The sequence below is a fragment of the Saccoglossus kowalevskii genome, chromosome 5 (genome assembly GCF_978046115.1).
Source record: "Saccoglossus kowalevskii chromosome 5, keSacKowa6.1, whole genome shotgun sequence".
NCBI classification, from domain to species: domain Eukaryota; kingdom Metazoa; phylum Hemichordata; class Enteropneusta; family Harrimaniidae; genus Saccoglossus; species Saccoglossus kowalevskii.
The window spans coordinates 39,609,274-39,630,841 of NC_140645.1; the positions used below are offsets into that span (position 1 = coordinate 39,609,274).

Consider the following 21,568-nt stretch of genomic DNA (forward strand, 5'->3'; position numbering starts at 1 on the left):
AGTGTGTCAAGGTAGGTACAACAGTCATCTTCACTGCTCTGCTGCCACCCAGTGAATGTTGTCCTGTGTGTCAAGGTAGGTACAACAGTCATCTTCACTGCTCTGCTCTGCTGCCACCCAGTGAATGTTGTCCTGTGTGTCAAGGTAGGTACAACAGTCATCTTCACTGCTCTGCTCTGCTGCCACCCAGTGAATGTTGTCCTGTGTGTCAATGTAGGTACAACAGTCATCTTCACTGCTCTGCTGCCATCCAGTGAATGTTGTCCTGTGTGTCAAGGTAGGTACAACAGTCATCTTCACTGCTCAGCTCTGCTGCCACCCAGTGAATGTTGTCCTGTATGTCAAGGTAGGTACAACAGTCATCTTCACTGCTCTGCTCTGCTGCCACCCAGTGAATGTTGTCCTGTGTGTCAAGGTGGGTACAATAGTCATCTTCACTGCTATGCTGCCACCCAGTGAATGTTGTCCTGTGTGTCAAGGTAGGTACAACAGTCATCTTCACTGCTATGCTGCCACCCAGTGAACGTTGTCCTGTGTGTCAAGGTAGGTACAACAGTCATCTTCACTGCTCTGCTGCCATCCAGTGAATGTTGTCCTGTGTGTCAAGGTAGGTACAACAGTCATCTTCACTGCTCTGCTCTGCTGCCACCCAGTGAATGTTGTCCTGTGTGTCAAAGTAGGTACAACAGTCATCTTCACTGCTCAGCTCTGCTGCCACCCAGTGAATGTTGTCCTGTGTGTCAAGGTAGGTACAATAGTCATCTTCACTGCTATGCTGCCACCCAGTGAATGTTGTCCTGTGTGTCAAGGTAGGTACAACAGTCATCTTCACTGCTCTGCTCTGCTGCCACCCAGTGAATGTTGTCCTGTGTGTCAAGGTAGGTACAACAGTCATCTTCACTGCTCTGCTCTGCTGCCACCCAGTGAATGTTGTCCTGTGTGTCAAGGTAGGTACAACAGCCATCTTCACTGCTCTGCTGCCATCCAGTGAATGTTGTCCTGTGTGTCAAGGTAGGTACAACAGTCATCTTCACTGCTCAGCTCTGCTGCCACCCAGTGAATGTTGTCCTGTGTGTCAAGGTAGGTACAACAGTCATCTTCACTGCTCAGCTCAGCTCTGCTGCCATCCAGCGAATGTTGTCCTGTGTGTCAAGGTAGGTACAATAGTCATCTTCACTGCTATGCTGCCACCCAGTGAATGTTGTCATGTGTGTCAAGGTAGGTACAACAGTCATCTTCACTGCTCAGCTCTGCTGCCACCCAGTGAATGTTGTCCTGTGTGTCAAGGTAGGTACAATAGTCATCTTCACTGCTCGGCTCTGCTGCCACCCAGTGGATGTTGTTCTGTGTATCAAGGTAGGTACAACAGTTATCTTCACTGCTCAGCTCTGCTGCCACCCAGTGAATGTTGTCCTGTGTGTCAAGGTAGGTACAACAGTCATCTTCACTGCTCAGCTTTGCTGCCACCCAGTGAATGTTGTCCTGTGTGTCAAGGTAGGTACAACAGTCATCTTCACTGCTCTGCTGCCACCCAGTGAATGTTGTCCTGTGTGTCAAGGTAGGTACAACAGTCATCTTCACTGCTCTGCTCTGCTGCCACCCAGTGAATGTTGTCCTGTGTGTCAAGGTAGGTACAATAGTCATCTTCACTGCTATGCTGCCACCCAGTGAATGTTGTCCTGTGTGTCAAGGTAGGTACAACAGTCATCTTCACTGCTCAGCTCTGCTGCCACCCAGTGAATGTTGTCCTGTGTGTCAAGGTAGGTACAACAGTCATCTTCACTGCTCAGCTCAGCTCTGCTGCCATCCAGTGAATGTTGTCCTGTGTGTCAAGGTAGGTACAATAGTCATCTTCACTGCTATGCTGCCACCCAGTGAATGTTGTCATGTGTGTCAAGGTAGGTACAACAGTCATCTTCACTGCTCAGCTCTGCTGCCACCCAGTGAATGTTGTCCTGTGTGTCAAGGTAGGTACAATAGTCATCTTCGCTGCTATGCTGCCACCCAGTGAATGTTGTCCTGTGTGTCAAGGTAGGTACAACAGTCATCTTCACTACTCAGCTCTGCTGCCACCTAGTGAATGTTGTCCTGTGTGTCAAGGTAGGTACAACAGTCATCTTCACTGCTCAGCTCTGCTGCCACCCAGTGAATGTTGTCCTGTGTGTCAAGGTAGGTACAATAGTCATCTTCGCTGCTATGCTGCCACCCAGTGAATGTTGTCCTGTGTGTCAAGGTAGGTACAACAGTCATCTTCACTGCTCTGCTGCCATCCAGTGAATGTTGTCCTGTGTGTCAAGGTAGGTACAACAGTCATCTTCACTGCTCAGCTCTGCTGCCACCCAGTGAATGTTGTCCTGTATGTCAAGGTAGGTACAACAGTCATCTTCACTGCTCTGCTGCCACCCAGTGAATGTTGTCCTGTGTGTCAAGGTAGGTACAACAGTCATCTTCACTGCTCAGCTCAGCTCTGCTGCCACCCAGTGAATGTTGTCATGTGTGTCAAGGTAGGTACAATAGTCATCTTCACTGCTATGCTGCCACCCAGTGAATGTTGTCCTGTGTGTCAAGGTAGGTACAACAGTCATCTTCACTGCTCTGCTGCCACCCAGTGAACGTTGTCCTGTGTGTCAAGGTAGGTACAACAGTCATCTTCACTGCTCTGCTGCCACCCAGTAAATGTTGTCCTGTGTGTCAAGGTAGGTATCACAGTCATCTTCACTGCTCAGCTCTGCTATGCTGCCACCCAGTGAATGTTGTTCTGTGTGTCAAGGTAGGTAGAACAGTCATCTTCACTGCTCAGCTCTGCTGCCACCCAGTGAATGTTGTCATGTATGTCAAGGTAGGTACAACAGTCATCTTCCCTGCTCTGCTCTGCTATGCTGCCACCCAGTGGATGTTGTTCTGTGTATCAAGGTAGGTACAACAGTCATCTTCACTGCTCAGCTCTGCTGCCACCCAGTGAATGTTGTCCTGTGTGTCAAGGTAGGTACAACAGTCATCTTAACTGCTCAGCTCTGCTGCCACCCAGTGAATGTTGTCCTGTGTGTCAAGGTAGGTACAACAGTCATCTTCACTGCTCTGCTACCACCCAGTGAATGTTGTCCTGTGTGTCAAGCTAGGTACAACAGTCATCTTCACTGCTCTGCTCTGCTGCCACCCAGTGAATGTTATCCTGTGTGTCAAGGTAGGTACAATAGTCATCTTCACTGCTATGCTGCCACCCAGTGAATGTTGTCCTGTGTGTCAAGGTAGGTACAACAGTCATCTCACTGCTCTGCTCTGCTGCCACCCAGTGAATGTTGTCCTGTGTGTCAAGGTAGGTACAACAGTCATCTTCACTGCTCTGCTCTGCTGCCACCCAGTGAATGTTGTCCTGTGTGTCAAGGTAGGTACAACAGTCATCTTCACTGCTCTGCTGCCACCCAGTGAATGTTGTCCTGTGTGTCAAGGTAGGTACAACAGTCATCTTCACTGCTCTGCTCTGCTGCCACCCAGTGAATGTTGTCCTGTGTGTCAAGGTAGGTACAACAGTCATCTTCACTGCTCTGCTCTGCTGCCACCCAGTGAATGTTGTCCTGTGTGTCAAGGTAGGTACAACAGTCATCTTCACTGCTCTGCTGCCATCCAGTGAATGTTGTCCTGTGTGTCAAGGTAGGTACAACAGTCATCTTCACTGCTCAGCTCTGCTGCCACCCAGTGAATGTTGTCATGTATGTCAAGGTAGGTACAACAGTCATCTTCCCTGCTCTGCTCTGCTATGCTGCCACCCAGTGGATGTTGTTCTGTGTATCAAGGTAGGTACAACAGTCATCTTCACTGCTCAGCTCTGCTGCCACCCAGTGAATGTTGTCCTGTGTGTCAAGGTAGGTACAACAGTCATCTTCACTGCTCAGCTCTGCTGCCACCCAGTGAATGTTGTCCTGTGTGTCAAGGTAGGTACAACAGTCATCTTCACTGCTCTGCTACCACCCAGTGAATGTTGTCCTGTGTGTCAAGGTAGGTACAACAGTCATCTTCACTGCTCTGCTCTGCTGCCACCCAGTGAATGTTATCCTGTGTGTCAAGGTAGGTACAATAGTCATCTTCACTGCTATGCTGCCACCCAGTGAATGTTGTCCTGTGTGTCAAGGTAGGTACAACAGTCATCTCACTGCTCTGCTCTGCTGCCACCCAGTGAATGTTGTCCTGTGTGTCAAGGTAGGTACAACAGTCATCTTCACTGCTCTGCTCTGCTGCCACCCAGTGAATGTTGTCCTGTGTGTCAAGGTAGGTACAACAGTCATCTTCACTGCTCTGCTGCCACCCAGTGAATGTTGTCCTGTGTGTCAAGGTAGGTACAACAGTCATCTTCACTGCTCTGCTCTGCTGCCACCCAGTGAATGTTGTCCTGTGTGTCAAGGTAGGTACAACAGTCATCTTCACTGCTCTGCTCTGCTGCCACCCAGTGAATGTTGTCCTGTGTGTCAATGTAGGTACAACAGTCATCTTCACTGCTCTGCTGCCATCCAGTGAATGTTGTCCTGTGTGTCAAGGTAGGTACAACAGTCATCTTCACTGCTCAGCTCTGCTGCCACCCAGTGAATGTTGTCCTGTATGTCAAGGTAGGTACAACAGTCATCTTCACTGCTCTGCTCTGCTGCCACCCAGTGAATGTTGTCCTGTGTGTCAAGGTAGGTACAACAGTCATCTTCACTGCTCTGCTCTGCTGCCACCCAGTGAATGTTGTCCTGTGTGTCAAGGTAGGTACAACAGTCATCTTCACTGCTCTGCTCTGCTGCCACCCAGTGAATGTTGTCCTGTGTGTCAAGGTGGGTACAATAGTCATCTTCACTGCTATGCTGCCACCCAGTGAATGTTGTCCTGTGTGTCAAGGTAGGTACAACAGTCATCTTCACTGCTATGCTGCCACCCAGTGAACGTTGTCCTGTGTGTCAAGGTAGGTACAACAGTCATCTTCACTGCTCTGCTGCCATCCAGTGAATGTTGTCCTGTGTGTCAAAGTAGGTACAACAGTCATCTTCACTGCTCTGCTCTGCTGCCACCCAGTGAATGTTGTCCTGTGTGTCAAAGTAGGTACAACAGTCATCTTCACTGCTCAGCTCTGCTGCCACCCAGTGAATGTTGTCCTGTGTGTCAAGGTAGGTACAATAGTCATCTTCACTGCTATGCTGCCACCCAGTGAATGTTGTCCTGTGTGTCAAGGTAGGTACAACAGTCATCTTCACTGCTCTGCTCTGCTGCCACCCAGTGAATGTTGTCCTGTGTGTCAAGGTAGGTACAACAGTCATCTTCACTGCTCTGCTCTGCTGCCACCCAGTGAATGTTGTCCTGTGTGTCAAGGTAGGTACAACAGCCATCTTCACTGCTCTGCTGCCATCCAGTGAATGTTGTCCTGTGTGTCAAGGTAGGTACAACAGTCATCTTCACTGCTCAGCTCTGCTGCCACCCAGTGAATGTTGTCCTGTGTGTCAAGGTAGGTACAACAGTCATCTTCACTGCTCAGCTCAGCTCTGCTGCCATCCAGCGAATGTTGTCCTGTGTGTCAAGGTAGGTACAATAGTCATCTTCACTGCTATGCTGCCACCCAGTGAATGTTGTCATGTGTGTCAAGGTAGGTACAACAGTCATCTTCACTGCTCAGCTCTGCTGCCACCCAGTGAATGTTGTCCTGTGTGTCAAGGTAGGTACAATAGTCATCTTCACTGCTCTGCTCTGCTGCCACCCAGTGAATGTTGTCCTGTGTGTCAAGGTAGATACAACAGTCATCTTCACTGCTCGGCTCTGCTGCCACCCAGTGAATGTTGTCATGTGTGTCAAGGTAGGTACAACAGTCATCTTCCCTGCTCTGCTCTGCTATGCTGCCACCCAGTGGATGTTGTTCTGTGTATCAAGGTAGGTGCAACAGTTATCTTCACTGCTCAGCTCTGCTGCCACCCAGTGAATGTTGTCCTGTGTGTCAAGGTAGGTACAACAGTCATCTTCACTGCTCAGCTTTGCTGCCACCCAGTGAATGTTGTCCTGTGTGTCAAGGTAGGTACAACAGTCATCTTCACTGCTCTGCTGCCACCCAGTGAATGTTGTCCTGTGTGTCAAGGTAGGTACAACAGTCATCTTCACTGCTCTGGTCTGCTGCCACCCAGTGAATGTTGTCCTGTGTGTCAAGGTAGGTACAATAGTCATCTTCACTGCTATGCTGCCACCCAGTGAATGTTGTCCTGTGTGTCAAGGTAGGTACAACAGTCATCTTCACTGCTCAGCTCTGCTGCCACCCAGTGAATGTTGTCCTGTGTGTCAAGGTAGGTACAACAGTCATCTTCACTGCTCAGCTCAGCTCTGCTGCCATCCAGTGAATGTTGTCCTGTGTGTCAAGGTAGGTACAATAGTCATCTTCACTGCTATGCTGCCACCCAGTGAATGTTGTCATGTGTGTCAAGGTAGGTACAACAGTCATCTTCACTGCTCAGCTCTGCTGCCACCCAGTGAATGTTGTCCTGTGTGTCAAGGTAGGTACAATAGTCATCTTCGCTGCTATGCTGCCACCCAGTGAATGTTGTCCTGTGTGTCAAGGTAGGTACAACAGTCATCTTCACTACTCAGCTCTGCTGCCACCTAGTGAATGTTGTCCTGTGTGTCAAGGTAGGTACAACAGTCATCTTCACTGCTCAGCTCTGCTGCCACCCAGTGAATGTTGTCCTGTGTGTCAAGGTAGGTACAATAGTCATCTTCGCTGCTATGCTGCCACCCAGTGAATGTTGTCCTGTGTGTCAAGGTAGGTACAACAGTCATCTTCACTGCTCTGCTGCCATCCAGTGAATGTTGTCCTGTGTGTCAAGGTAGGTACAACAGTCATCTTCACTGCTCAGCTCTGCTGCCACCCAGTGAATGTTGTCCTGTATGTCAAGGTAGGTACAACAGTCATCTTCACTGCTCTGCTGCCACCCAGTGAATGTTGTCCTGTGTGTCAAGGTAGGTACAACAGTCATCTTCACTGCTCAGCTCAGCTCTGCTGCCACCCAGTGAATGTTGTCATGTGTGTCAAGGTAGGTACAATAGTCATCTTCACTGCTATGCTGCCACCCAGTGAATGTTGTCCTGTGTGTCAAGGTAGGTACAACAGTCATCTTCACTGCTCTGCTGCCACCCAGTGAACGTTGTCCTGTGTGTCAAGGTAGGTACAACAGTCATCTTCACTGCTCTGCTGCCACCCAGTAAATGTTGTCCTGTGTGTCAAGGTAGGTATCACAGTCATCTTCACTGCTCAGCTCTGCTATGCTGCCACCCAGTGAATGTTGTTCTGTGTGTCAAGGTAGGTAGAACAGTCATCTTCACTGCTCAGCTCTGCTGCCACCCAGTGAATGTTGTCATGTATGTCAAGGTAGGTACAACAGTCATCTTCCCTGCTCTGCTCTGCTATGCTGCCACCCAGTGGATGTTGTTCTGTGTATCAAGGTAGGTACAACAGTCATCTTCACTGCTCAGCTCTGCTGCCACCCAGTGAATGTTGTCCTGTGTGTCAAGGTAGGTACAACAGTCATCTTCACTGCTCAGCTCTGCTGCCACCCAGTGAATGTTGTCCTGTGTGTCAAGGTAGGTACAACAGTCATCTTCACTGCTCTGCTACAATCCCAGTGAATGTTGTCCTGTGTGTCAAGCTAGGTACAACAGTCATCTTCACTGCTCTGCTCTGCTGCCACCCAGTGAATGTTATCCTGTGTGTCAAGGTAGGTACAATAGTCATCTTCACTGCTATGCTGCCACCCAGTGAATGTTGTCCTGTGTGTCAAGGTAGGTACAACAGTCATCTCACTGCTCTGCTCTGCTGCCACCCAGTGAATGTTGTCCTGTGTGTCAAGGTAGGTACAACAGTCATCTTCACTGCTCTGCTCTGCTGCCACCCAGTGAATGTTGTCCTGTGTGTCAAGGTAGGTACAACAGTCATCTTCACTGCTCTGCTGCCACCCAGTGAATGTTGTCCTGTGTGTCAAGGTAGGTACAACAGTCATCTTCACTGCTCTGCTCTGCTGCCACCCAGTGAATGTTGTCCTGTGTGTCAAGGTAGGTACAACAGTCATCTTCACTGCTCTGCTCTGCTGCCACCCAGTGAATGTTGTCCTGTGTGTCAAGGTAGGTACAACAGTCATCTTCACTGCTCTGCTGCCATCCAGTGAATGTTGTCCTGTGTGTCAAGGTAGGTACAACAGTCATCTTCACTGCTCAGCTCTGCTGCCACCCAGTGAATGTTGTCCTGTATGTCAAGGTAGGTACAACAGTCATCTTCACTGCTCTGCTCTGCTGCCACCCAGTGAATGTTGTCCTGTGTGTCAAGGTAGGTACAACAGTCATCTTCACTGCTCTGCTCTGCTGCCACCCAGTGAATGTTGTCCTGTGTGTCAAGGTAGGTACAACAGTCATCTTCACTGCTCTGCTCTGCTGCCACCCAGTGAATGTTGTCCTGTGTGTCAAGGTGGGTACAATAGTCATCTTCACTGCTATGCTGCCACCCAGTGAATGTTGTCCTGTGTGTCAAGGTAGGTACAACAGTCATCTTCACTGCTATGCTGCCACCCAGTGAACGTTGTCCTGTGTGTCAAGGTAGGTACAACAGTCATCTTCACTGCTCTGCTGCCATCCAGTGAATGTTGTCCTGTGTGTCAAGGTAGGTACAACAGTCATCTTCACTGCTCTGCTCTGCTGCCACCCAGTGAATGTTGTCCTGTGTGTCAAAGTAGGTACAACAGTCATCTTCACTGCTCAGCTCTGCTGCCACCCAGTGAATGTTGTCCTGTGTGTCAAGGTAGGTACAATAGTCATCTTCACTGCTATGCTGCCACCCAGTGAATGTTGTCATGTGTGTCAAGGTAGGTACAACAGTCATCTTCACTGCTCAGCTCTGCTGCCACCCAGTGAATGTTGTCCTGTGTGTCAAGGTAGGTACAATAGTCATCTTCACTGCTCTGCTCTGCTGCCACCCAGTGAATGTTGTCCTGTGTGTCAAGGTAGGTACAACAGTCATCTTCACTGCTCTGCTCTGCTGCCACCCAGTGAATGTTGTCCTGTGTGTCAAGGTAGGTACAACAGTCATCTTCACTGCTCTGCTCTGCTGCCACCCAGTGAATGTTGTCCTGTGTGTCAAGGTAGGTACAACAGCCATCTTCACTGCTCTGCTGCCATCCAGTGAATGTTGTCCTGTGTGTCAAGGTAGGTACAACAGTCATCTTCACTGCTCAGCTCTGCTGCCACCCAGTGAATGTTGTCCTGTGTGTCAAGGTAGGTACAACAGTCATCTTCACTGCTCAGCTCAGCTCTGCTGCCATCCAGCGAATGTTGTCCTGTGTGTCAAGGTAGGTACAATAGTCATCTTCACTGCTATGCTGCCACCCAGTGAATGTTGTCATGTGTGTCAAGGTAGGTACAACAGTCATCTTCACTGCTCAGCTCTGCTGCCACCCAGTGAATGTTGTCCTGTGTGTCAAGGTAGGTACAATAGTCATCTTCACTGCTCTGCTCTGCTGCCACCCAGTGAATGTTGTCCTGTGTGTCAAGGTAGATACAACAGTCATCTTCACTGCTCGGCTCTGCTGCCACCCAGTGAATGTTGTCATGTGTGTCAAGGTAGGTACAACAGTCATCTTCCCTGCTCTGCTCTGCTATGCTGCCACCCAGTGGATGTTGTTCTGTGTATCAAGGTAGGTACAACAGTTATCTTCACTGCTCAGCTCTGCTGCCACCCAGTGAATGTTGTCCTGTGTGTCAAGGTAGGTACAACAGTCATCTTCACTGCTCAGCTTTGCTGCCACCCAGTGAATGTTGTCCTGTGTGTCAAGGTAGGTACAACAGTCATCTTCACTGCTCTGCTGCCACCCAGTGAATGTTGTCCTGTGTGTCAAGGTAGGTACAACAGTCATCATCACTGCTCTGCTCTGCTGCCACCCAGTGAATGTTGTCCTGTGTGTCAAGGTAGGTACAATAGTCATCTTCACTGCTATGCTGCCACCCAGTGAATGTTGTCCTGTGTGTCAAGGTAGGTACAACAGTCATCTTCACTGCTCAGCTCTGCTGCCACCCAGTGAATGTTGTCCTGTGTGTCAAGGTAGGTACAACAGTCATCTTCACTGCTCAGCTCAGCTCTGCTGCCATCCAGTGAATGTTGTCCTGTGTGTCAAGGTAGGTACAATAGTCATCTTCACTGCTATGCTGCCACCCAGTGAATGTTGTCATGTGTGTCAAGGTAGGTACAACAGTCATCTTCACTGCTCAGCTCTGCTGCCACCCAGTGAATGTTGTCCTGTGTGTCAAGGTAGGTACAATAGTCATCTTCGCTGCTATGCTGCCACCCAGTGAATGTTGTCCTGTGTGTCAAGGTAGGTACAACAGTCATCTTCACTACTCAGCTCTGCTGCCACCTAGTGAATGTTGTCCTGTGTGTCAAGGTAGGTATAACAGTCATCTTCACTGCTCAGCTCTGCTGCCACCCAGTGAGTGTTCCTTCTCTTACTTATGTTTCAAACTGCTTTAGTGAGTTGTAATTTTTAATTAATTCATATTTGAATTTTTCGTCTGTGATGTCTCTAATATTTTCTCAGAAATTCTGCAGCAGATATCAATGAAGTTTGGCAGGTTGATGAACAAGTCTCTGCCAAATATGCACGTAATTTTTTTTCCCTAAAATCCCAAGTGGGTCTTTTTCATGATTTTCGTCCAAAATTACCTATCCCAACACCACTGAGAGAACAAATGAGCATGCTCAGAATAAATAATTAGCTTAGATTGTAATGCTAGGATTTTTAGTGATGTCATGATCTTGATCTAAATTAGTGACATATGGGACATACCATTACAAATCTCAGTGGAAAATGTAGAGGGGTGTCAGGGCTACATTTTGATGGGGAATTATAGTGGTGATAATGAAACAAACCCAGGTCCTGGTAATATACAAAGACCTGAATTAACAAAGAAGTCAAGTTGTTATTAAAGGTACATCAAGGTTTACTCAGATTTATGAATGTATGAGACATAGTTTGGTTGCACTTGTGTACTCTGTGATTTTGGACCCGGGTCAATGAAAGTTTTCCGTTATCAGATTAAGAGAAATCACTTTATGATGAGTTTTACCCACATAGAGTACATATTAAATCAATGGTTAGCAGATGTTCCATGTATTATTTTGACATGAGTATTTTATAATTAAATAACGGGGACTGTGACATTCATGTCTTGTTTATTGTATTTCAGACTGTGTGTATGATGGACAATTCATTTTAAATGGTGGCCAAATACATCCGTTGGGTGATTTCTGTAAAACTTGCCTGTGTGCGGTAAGCATTGAACAATATTTGTTTTAACTTATCTATATATTGATTAACTGAACCTATTGAAGTTATTGGTGTCTTGGGATAGCTAAATAACCATTATCTTTATTTTAACTTATTTAATAGCACACATGACTACAAATAAATGGTATAAATAATGATAGTGTCTATTGGATTTTTTTTCTTATGAATAAATAGCATAAACAACAATGGTAGGCTACATTTGTTCTTTAAGTTTATGCTCCATGAACGCAACTGATCAAACAGTGTTGAAACATTATCAACAGCTAGAGGTCAGATGGCAAGATTTTCAACTGGAAGTTGAATTGCCAAATTTTGCTTGATAGCAGTAGAATCATTGTTGAAATGGCTGAATGACAATCAAAATTGAGCATGACATCTCAAAGTGTTGTCTTACCAATGTAGACTTCTTTGGCATAAAGATATTAAGAAAGAAGTACACTGGATATATCCCATGTAACACTAGGAGTTTCCCAAAGAGCTATATGACATTGTTACAGAATATAATGAATCACAAGTATTTATGCCATTCTGAAATGAGAACTCAGTTGTTCATAGATTTCGATCAAACTTGAGACATACACTAATCATAATGTGATCTTGATGCACGTCAAAATGCAGACTAGTGGGTAATGTATGGTGTATTGACAAATGCGGTTATATATATATAATTATATGCCTGACTGATTGCAACGAAATTTTACAACTACATTGTACATCATGTCACACACAATGACAAGCATGTGTTTCAAGTTTTGACTCATTTCAGTTTTGTTTACTATTGAACAACGGAGACTCTGTCATGTCATGACATGACTTGTTTCATTGTAGCTTGGTAATGTTGAATGTGGTGACAGAGAAATATGTCCTCCTCTCGACTGTGATGTTACTACTATTATGGAAGGTGATTGCTGTCCACAATGTGCTGGTGGGTAAAATGAATTCTTAACCAATGATCCCATGCAATGAATGAATTATTTGTCCATTGTCAAACCATGGTTGATTCATTCACCCGGTTACCTAGATCACTTAATTGACCACTGTCCACCCTTCTGTCTCTTCATTCACCTGGTTACCTAGATTTACTAAATTGGCTACTCTCCACCCATCTGTTTATTCATTCTTCTGGCTACCTATATTTATTTAATTGGCCACTGTCCACCCATCTTTCTGTTCATTCACCTGGTTACCTAGATTTACTTAATTGACCACTGTCCATCCATCTGTTTATTCATTCTCCTGGCTACCTAGATTTACTTAATTTACCACTGTCCACCAATCTGTCTGTCAATTCACCTGGCTACCTAGATTTACTTAATTGACCACTGTCCATCCATCTGTTTATTCATTCTTCTGGCTAACTAGATTTTCTTAATTGACCACTGGCCACCCATCTCTCTATTCATTCTCCTGGCTACCTAGATTTACTTAATTTACCACTGTCCACCCATCTGTCTGTCAATTTACCTGGCTACCTAGATTTACTTAATTGACCACTGTCCACCCATCTGTCTATTCATTCTTCTGGCTACCTAGATTTACTTAATTGACCACTGTCCACCCATCTGTCTATTCATTCACCTGGCTACCTAGATTTACTTAATTTACCACTGTCCATCCATCTGTCTGTCAATTCACCTGGCTACCTAGATTTACCTAATTGACCACTGTCCACCCATCTGTCTATTCATTCTTCTGGCTACCTAGATTTACTTAATTGACCACTGTCCACCCATCTGTCTATTCATTCACCTGGCTACCTAGATTTACTTAATTGACCACTGTCTACCCATCTGTTTATTCATTCACCTGGCTACCTAGATTTACTTAATTGGCCACTGTCCACCCATTTGTCTATTCATTCACCTGGTTACCTAGATTTACTGAATTGGTAACTGCCTATTTGTTAAATCATTAATTTACCATTGTCCACCCATCTGTTCACTCATTTATCTGGCTACCTAGATTTACTTAATTGGCCACTCATCTGTCCATTAATTCATTTTGCTATGTGGATTTACTTTTATCAGCTTTGGGATTGCTGCTAGTGATGGAATTTGGCATTAAATACAGAAAAGTGAATTAGCATTGTCAATGCTAATTATTATTATTGTTCATTTTAGGTCAAAATAAATACTTTTGAAAATAACCAACAAACCAGTAAAAACTGACTGACTTGATTGTGACTATAAATCTTTAACACACTTCAATTTATTAATCTCAATCTGTACCTAGTAATTATTGTGCTATGTTTTATTATCTAGACACATTTTGTACAATAAATGATGGACAGGATTCTTTCATGGTTGGTGAATCCTGGATCTCAGAGTCTGATCCCTGTGTACAATGTATGTGTGAGGTAAGATTTATCATATGTGGTACGGTATGTGTTATTATGAGGCTATCACCTGATAATACAAATTTGCCAAGCTGTATTTTTTGGGAGATAGTTTGTCATGTATTGGATTGTCCAGTATATTGAGATGATAGTTTTGTATTACTTACAGACAAATGCAGAGATAGTTTGCCATGTATTGGATTGTCCAGTATATTGTAATGATAGTTTTGTATTACTTACAGATATATGCAGAGATAGTTTGCCATGTATTGGATTGTCCAGTATATTGTAATGATAGTTTTGTATTACTTACAGATATATGCAGAGATAGTTTGCCATGTATTGGATTGTCCAGTATATTGTGATGATAGTTTTGTATTACTTACAGATAAATGCAGAGATAGTTTGCCGTGTATTGGATTGTCCAGTATATTGTAATGATAGTTTTGTATTACTTACAGATAAATGCAGAGATAGTTTGCCGTGTATTGGATTGTCCAGTATATTGTAATGATAGTTTTGTATTACTTACAGATATATGCAGAGATAGTTTGCCATGTATTGGATTGTCCAGTATATTGTAATGATAGTTTTGTATTACTTACAGATATATGCAGAGATAGTTTGCCATGTATTGGATTGTCCAGTATATTGTAATGATAGTTTTGTAATTCCTTACAGATAAATGCAGAGATAATTTGCCATGTATTGGATTGTCCAGTATATTGTAATGATAGTTTTGTATTACTTACAGATATATGCAGAGATAGTTTGCCATGTATTGGATTGTCCAGTATATTGTAATGATAGTTTTGTATTACTTACAGATATATGCAGAGATAGTTTGCCATGTATTGGATTGTCCAGTATATTGTAATGATAGTTTTGTATTACTTACAGATATATGCAGAGATAGTTTGCCATGTATTGGATTGTCCAGTATATTGTAATGATAGTTTTGTATTACTTACAGATATATGCAGAGATAGTTTGCCATGTATTGGATTGTCCAGTATATTGTAATGATAGTTTTGTATTACTTACAGATATATGCAGAAATAGTTTGCCGTGTATTGGATTGTCCAGTATATTGTAATGATAGTTTTGTATTACTTACAGATATATGCAGAGATAGTTTGCCATGTATTGGATTGTCCAGTATATTGTAATGATAGTTTTGTATTACTTACAGACAAATGCAGAGATAGTTTGCCATGTATTGGATTGTCCAGTATATTGTAATGATAGTTTTGTATTACTTACAGATATATGCAGAGATAGTTTGCCATGTATTGGATTGTCCAGTATATTGTAATGATAGTTTTGTATTACTTACAGACAAATGCAGAGATAGTTTGCCATGTATTGGATTGTCCAGTATTATGTAATGATAGTTTTGTATTACTTACAGATATATGCAGAGATAGTTTGCCATGTATTGGATTGTCCAGTATATTGTAATGATAGTTTTGTATTACTTACAGATATATGCAGAGATAGTTTGCCATGTATTGGATTGTCCAGTATATTGTAATGATAGTTTTGTATTACTTACAGACAAATGCAGAGATAGTTTGCCATGTATTGGATTGTCCAGTATATTGTAATGATAGTTTTGTATTACTTACAGATATATGCAGAGATAGTTTGCCATGTATTGGATTGTCCAGTATATTGTAATGATAGTTTTGTATTACTTACAGACAAATGCAGAGATAGTTTGCCATGTATTGGATTGTCCAGTATATTGTAATGATAGTTTTGTATTACTTACAGACAAATGCAGAGATAGTTTGCCATGTATTGGATTGTCCAGTATATTGTAATGATAGTTTTGTATTACTTACAGATATATGCAGAGATAGTTTGCCATGTATTGGATTGTCCAGTATATTGTGATGATAGTTTTGTATTACTTACAGACAAATGCAGAGATAGTTTGCCATGTATTGGATTGTCCAGTATATTGTAATGATAGTTTTGTATTACTTACAGATATATGCAGAGATAGTTTGCCATGTATTGGATTGTCCAGTATATTGTAATGATAGTTTTGTAATTCCTTACAGATAAATGCAGAGATAGTTTGCCATGTATTGGATTGTCCAGTATATTGTAATGATAGTTTTGTATTACTTACAGATATATGCAGAGATAGTTTGCCATGTATTGGATTGTCCAGTATATTGTAATGATAGTTTTGTATTACTTACAGATATATGCAGAGATAGTTTGCCATGTATTGGATTGTCCAGTATATTGTAATGATAGTTTTGTATTACTTACAGATATATGCAGAGATAGTTTGCCATGTATTGGATTGTCCAGTATATTGTAATGATAGTTTTGTATTACTTACAGACATATGCAGAGATAGTTTGCCATGTATTGGATTGTCCAGTATATTGTAATGATAGTTTTGTATTACTTACAGATATATGCAGAGATAGTTTGCCATGTATTGGATTGTCCAGTATATTGTAATGATAGTTTTGTATTACTTACAGACAAATGCAGAGATAGTTTGCCATGTATTGGATTGTCCAGTATATTGTAATGATAGTTTTGTATTACTTACAGACAAATGCAGAGATAGTTTGCCATGTATTGGATTGTCCAGTATATTGTAATGATAGTTTTGTATTACTTACAGATATATGCAGAGATAGTTTGCCATGTATTGGATTGTCCAGTATATTGTGATGATAGTTTTGTATTACTTACAGACAAATGCAGAGATAGTTTGCCATGTATTGGATTGTCCAGTATATTGTAATGATAGTTTTGTATTACTTACAGATATATGCAGAGATAGATTGCCATGTATTGGATTGTCCAGTATATTGTAATGATAGTTTTGTATTACTTACAGACAAATGCAGAGATAGTTTGCCATGTATTGGATTGTCCAGTATTATGTAATGATAGTTTTGTATTACTTACAGATATATGCAGAGATAGTTTGCCATGTATTGGATTGTCCAGTATATTGTAATGATAGTTTTGTATTACTTACAGATATATGCAGAGATAGTTTGCCATGTATTGGATTGTCCAGTATATTGTAATGATAGTTTTGTATTACTTACAGACAAATGCAGAGATAGTTTGCCATGTATTGGATTGTCCAGTATATTGTAATGATAGTTTTGTATTACTTACAGATATATGCAGAGATAGTTTGCCATGTATTGGATTGTCCAGTATATTGTAATGATAGTTTTGTATTACTTACAGATATATGCAGAGATAGTTTGCCATGTATTGGATTGTCCAGTATATTGTAATGATAGTTTTGTAATTCCTTACAGATAAATGCAGAGATAGTTTGCCATGTATTGGATTGTCCAGTATATTGTAATGATAGTTTTGTATTACTTACAGATATATGCAGAGATAGTTTGCCATGTATTGGATTGTCCAGTATATTGTAATGATAGTTTTGTATTACTTACAGATATATGCAGAGATAGTTTGCCATGTATTGGATTGTCCAGTATATTGTAATGATAGTTTTGTATTACTTACAGATATATGCAGAGATAGTTTGCCATGTATTGGATTGTCCAGTATTATGTAATGATAGTTTTGTATTACTTACAGATATATGCAGAGATAGTTTGCCATGTATTGGATTGTCCAGTATATTGTAATGATAGTTTTGTATTACTTACAGATATATGCAGAGATAGTTTGCCATGTATTGGATTGTCCAGTATTATGTAATGATAGTTTTGTATTACTTACAGATATATGCAGAGATAGTTTGCCATGTATTGGATTGTCCAGTATATTGTAATGATAGTTTTGTATTACTTACAGATATATGCAGAGATAGTTTGCCATGTATTGGATTGTCCAGTATATTGTAATGATAGTTTTGTATTACTTACAGACAAATGCAGAGATAGTTTGCCATGTATTGGATTGTCCAGTATATTGTAATGATAGTTTTGTATTACTTACAGATATATGCAGAGATAGTTTGCCATGTATTGGATTGTCCAGTATATTGTAATGATAATTTTGTATTACTTACAGATATATGCAGAGATAGTTTGCCATGTATTGGATTGTCCAGTATATTGTAATGATAGTTTGTATTACTTACAGACAAATGCAGAGATAGTTTGCCATGTATTGGATTGTCCAGTATATTGTAATGATAGTTTTGTATTACTTACAGATATATGCAGAGATAGTTTGCCATGTATTGGATTGTCCAGTATATTGTAATGATAGTTTTGTAATTCCTTACAGATAAATGCAGAGATAGTTTGCCATGTATTGGATTGTCCAGTATTATGTAATGATAGTTTTGTAATTCTTTACAGATAAATGCAGAGATAGGTTGCCATGTATTGGATTGTCCAGTATATTGTGTTGACGGCTTTGTAAAACTCGGTGAATGTTGTTCAGATTGCAGTAGCTGTGACTACAATGGTATTTTATATAGTGATGGTGACCAGTTTCAACTGCCCGGTGATTTCTGCTCCTTGTGTACTTGTCAGGTATGAACTCATTTTTGACTCCTGTGTGCGAAGCACAAAAAGGGAGTCTTTGCAGTTAGTACATGTATGTCTGTTTGTGTGTCTGTGTGTGTGTGTCTGATATCTCAAGAACCATACATTGATTTTTGATGAAACTTGGTGCATAGATGCACAGATTTGATTAGGTTTTGGTAAAAATCCATGCATATTAATTACCTAATTTGCATGATAACTAGCTGATTTTTAGATGTTTCATGACTGTTCCAATGATAAAGAACCACTCATTGGATTTTGATGAAACTTGGCACATAGATGCTCCAAATTAATGCGCAGATTTGATTAGTTTTGGGTACAAATCTGTGCAATATTAATTACCTAATTTGCATAATGATTAATCAATTTTCGGCTTTTCCACTGGTATCTCAAGTACTAATCATCACATTTCAATAAAACTTGGTACATAGATGTCATAGGACACTGCACAAACCTGATAGTTTTTAGGGTAATATCAGTACATATTAATAACCTAATTTGCATAATTAATTAATTTTCAGCTTTTAATATTTCAAGTAGTAATCATCACATTTTAATGAAACTTGGTACATAAATATCATAGTACATTGCACAGACCTGATAGTTTTTAGGGTAATATCAGTAGATATTAATTACCTAATTTGCATAATTAATTAAATTTCAGCTTTTGATATTTCATGTTGTAATCATCACAATTCAATGACACTTAGTACATAGTTACTTAAGGACTGTGCAGACCTCTGATTAATTTTTGGGTAAATATTTGTGCATATTAATTACCTTAGATAATTTTCAGCTTTTTGCCTGATATTTCAAGTACTAATAATTAAATTTCAATGAAACTTGCTACATAGATCTTCTAGGACTATGCAGAGACCTGATTAGTTTTAATTGAATATTAATTACTTAATTTGCATAATGTTCCACTGATATATAAAGAACCACAAATTGGATTTTAATGAAACTTTTAAAGAGAATTATGCAGAGACGCAATTAGTTTTTGGTAAATATTTATGGTTATTAATCACCTAATTAACATAGTTAATTAACACTGATATCTCAATTACTGATCATCACATTTGAATAAAATTTGGTACATAAATGCTCTAGGACAATAGACAGGCCTGATTAATTTTGGGTTAAAATTTGTTCATATTAATTCTCTAATTAGCATAATAATTCATAATTTTGTTGTTCTGTTCTGTTCATATTAGTTACCTGATTTACATAATTAGTTTTCAGCTTTTCCATCAATATCTCATGTACAAGTAATTTTGAATTTAATTTTTAATGTGTCTTCAATACTCGCAGTACACAGGAGTTCTTTCTTTGATTGATGGCTTATGGGTGGTCTTATTTTGCATCTAATTTGATGGTCTATATAAGCCAGTAACTTTAAATAATGATTCTTAGCAGGTAAAAAAAATGGCTCTTCATTAAGCGTATGATACCGTTGAAGGCTGTACAGTTTATATTGCGGTTTTATGTTTACTTTCAGACCGGTAATGTTACATGCGAAGTTATTAATTGTACTGAAAATAGCTGTAGTAACTCTATTATTTTAGATGGGGAATGTTGTCCTAAATGTCTAGGTAAGCCTTTCATCATTATTTCTTCTTTCCAATTAGCTAACCATACTTTTCATCCCTCCTTTTTTCTCTTCTCAATCCTCTCCCATCATTCACTCCATGTTGTTCCTTTCTCATCTGTCCTCCCATTTTATTTCTTGCATACTTTCCTGACTCTATCCCATCTTCTCTTCCTTCCACTTCTCTTTAAGTTTCAAATTTCATTTGCTTTTATTTCTTCTTCCAAAATCTTACTTACATAACTCTCAGCACATCTCACTTTCAGCCTACATTCTTTATCAAATTAAAGGGGAGCAGAGGTGTGGCTTTTGATACTCTGTACATGAAATTTGAGATCTATGAATGAATTCTGTCGATAAAAACAACTTGTATGTGCTGCGAAATGCCCTAAATATCGGGTATAAAACGGACTGTGAAGCAGACGACAAACTTCCGCTTTTCCTCAAAAAATACAAGTTTGCGTACAGCACCGTCAGAACTAATAACAATTTTACAAGATCGACGCGCGGAGCATGAAAGAAAAAGATTGCTAAGATAACGCGCCTGTTCAGTGCGTGACTCGGGGGTCAAACTTCGGTCAACACACACTTGATGTCAGCATCGCCGCGCAGTAAGTTATGCAATGAAGTACTTAAAGTTCTATTGCGTCCCAAAATGATGTCGTTGATCACTCAGTCTTTTGCAAAATATTATAACTAGTTTCCAAGCTTTTGATGCAGCCAAATTTATTTAACTTTGTGGCAATATAAGCTTTTTAATTTCCCAGTCCTTTCTGTTCATTCATTGTCTTGACAATTTATGTGAATTGCTGTTCGAGCTTTTCGTACCCGACCGCGGTTAGACGGCGTCATGAAATGATAATCTATGCATAAAAAGCGGGCGACCTGCGGCTGTTTGATTTCCTACTCTCTCCTAAGCTAGCGATTTGTGAGAATGGTTATTAATATATTACCCGATGTTCTTGTAAATCGGACAGTCATACCGCAATTTAGCCCTGAGTACAGTCCTGTAGGTTGGCCTCCTTCCGCTGATCAGTCGGCCCCACAGTCCTGAGAAGTCGCATAGAGCAGGGATTCGACACTATTGTGAAGGAATGTATTGGGCGATTTAAGAGGCATTCAGCTTTGCAGTTAAAAAATAAGCAGGTCGTCACGTCTAACTATTCTGAATGCCTTAACTGGAAGTGAAATTACATAAGATTTCCCACTCTAGTCGATCAAATCGACATTTTCCAACGTCAACCGAAAGTATACGCCGCCATCTTCTTCTTGACGTATTTATAAACAAAACGTTTCGTTGCGTAAAACTAGTTTTTGCCAACGTTCCAGTGCTGTAGGTTCGTTTTTCGGCCACAAAAAGGGCATTTGTGATCGCTTGATTTGATCGATAGATGTTTTAGCTGGTTACAATCATGTAAACTGCAGAACGGTTCTCCGCCATAAATTTGTAGGCGGGTGTCGAATCCCCGGTCTATGCGACTTCTCAGGACTGTGGGGGCCGAATGATCAGCGGAAGGAGGCCAACCTACAGGACTGTACTCAGGGCTAACCGCAATTGTGTTGAAACATTTTTGGGGCAGTAAGTAACGTCAGAATATTGTTTAAAATAAAATATTCCATCCCAATCAAATCTAGGTCAAAGGATCAAATTGCGTGCATATAATTAAAGATAGTTAAAAACTAAATATATTTGAATTTTTGACGGCGATGATACAGAGTGGTATAGATTTGAAGAGCCGTTCAGAATTTATAATAGTTAACACTCGTTGTATATACCCAAACATTTTGA

General features: G+C 41.3%; 1 protein-coding gene across 1 annotated transcript in view; it reads left to right on the forward strand.

Moving 5' to 3' along the window:
- Positions 1–21,568, forward strand: part of LOC100329037 (kielin130 protein) — a 138,295-nt gene that overhangs the window by 84,393 nt on the left and 32,334 nt on the right. Inside the window, exons 29-33 of the mRNA XM_085498999.1 lie at positions 11,233–11,315; positions 12,162–12,258; positions 13,595–13,689; positions 18,003–18,179; positions 19,690–19,783. Of these exons, the coding sequence (XP_085355125.1) occupies positions 11,233–11,315; positions 12,162–12,258; positions 13,595–13,689; positions 18,003–18,179; positions 19,690–19,783 (546 nt within the window). The remainder of the gene's footprint in view (positions 1–11,232; positions 11,316–12,161; positions 12,259–13,594; positions 13,690–18,002; positions 18,180–19,689; positions 19,784–21,568) is intronic.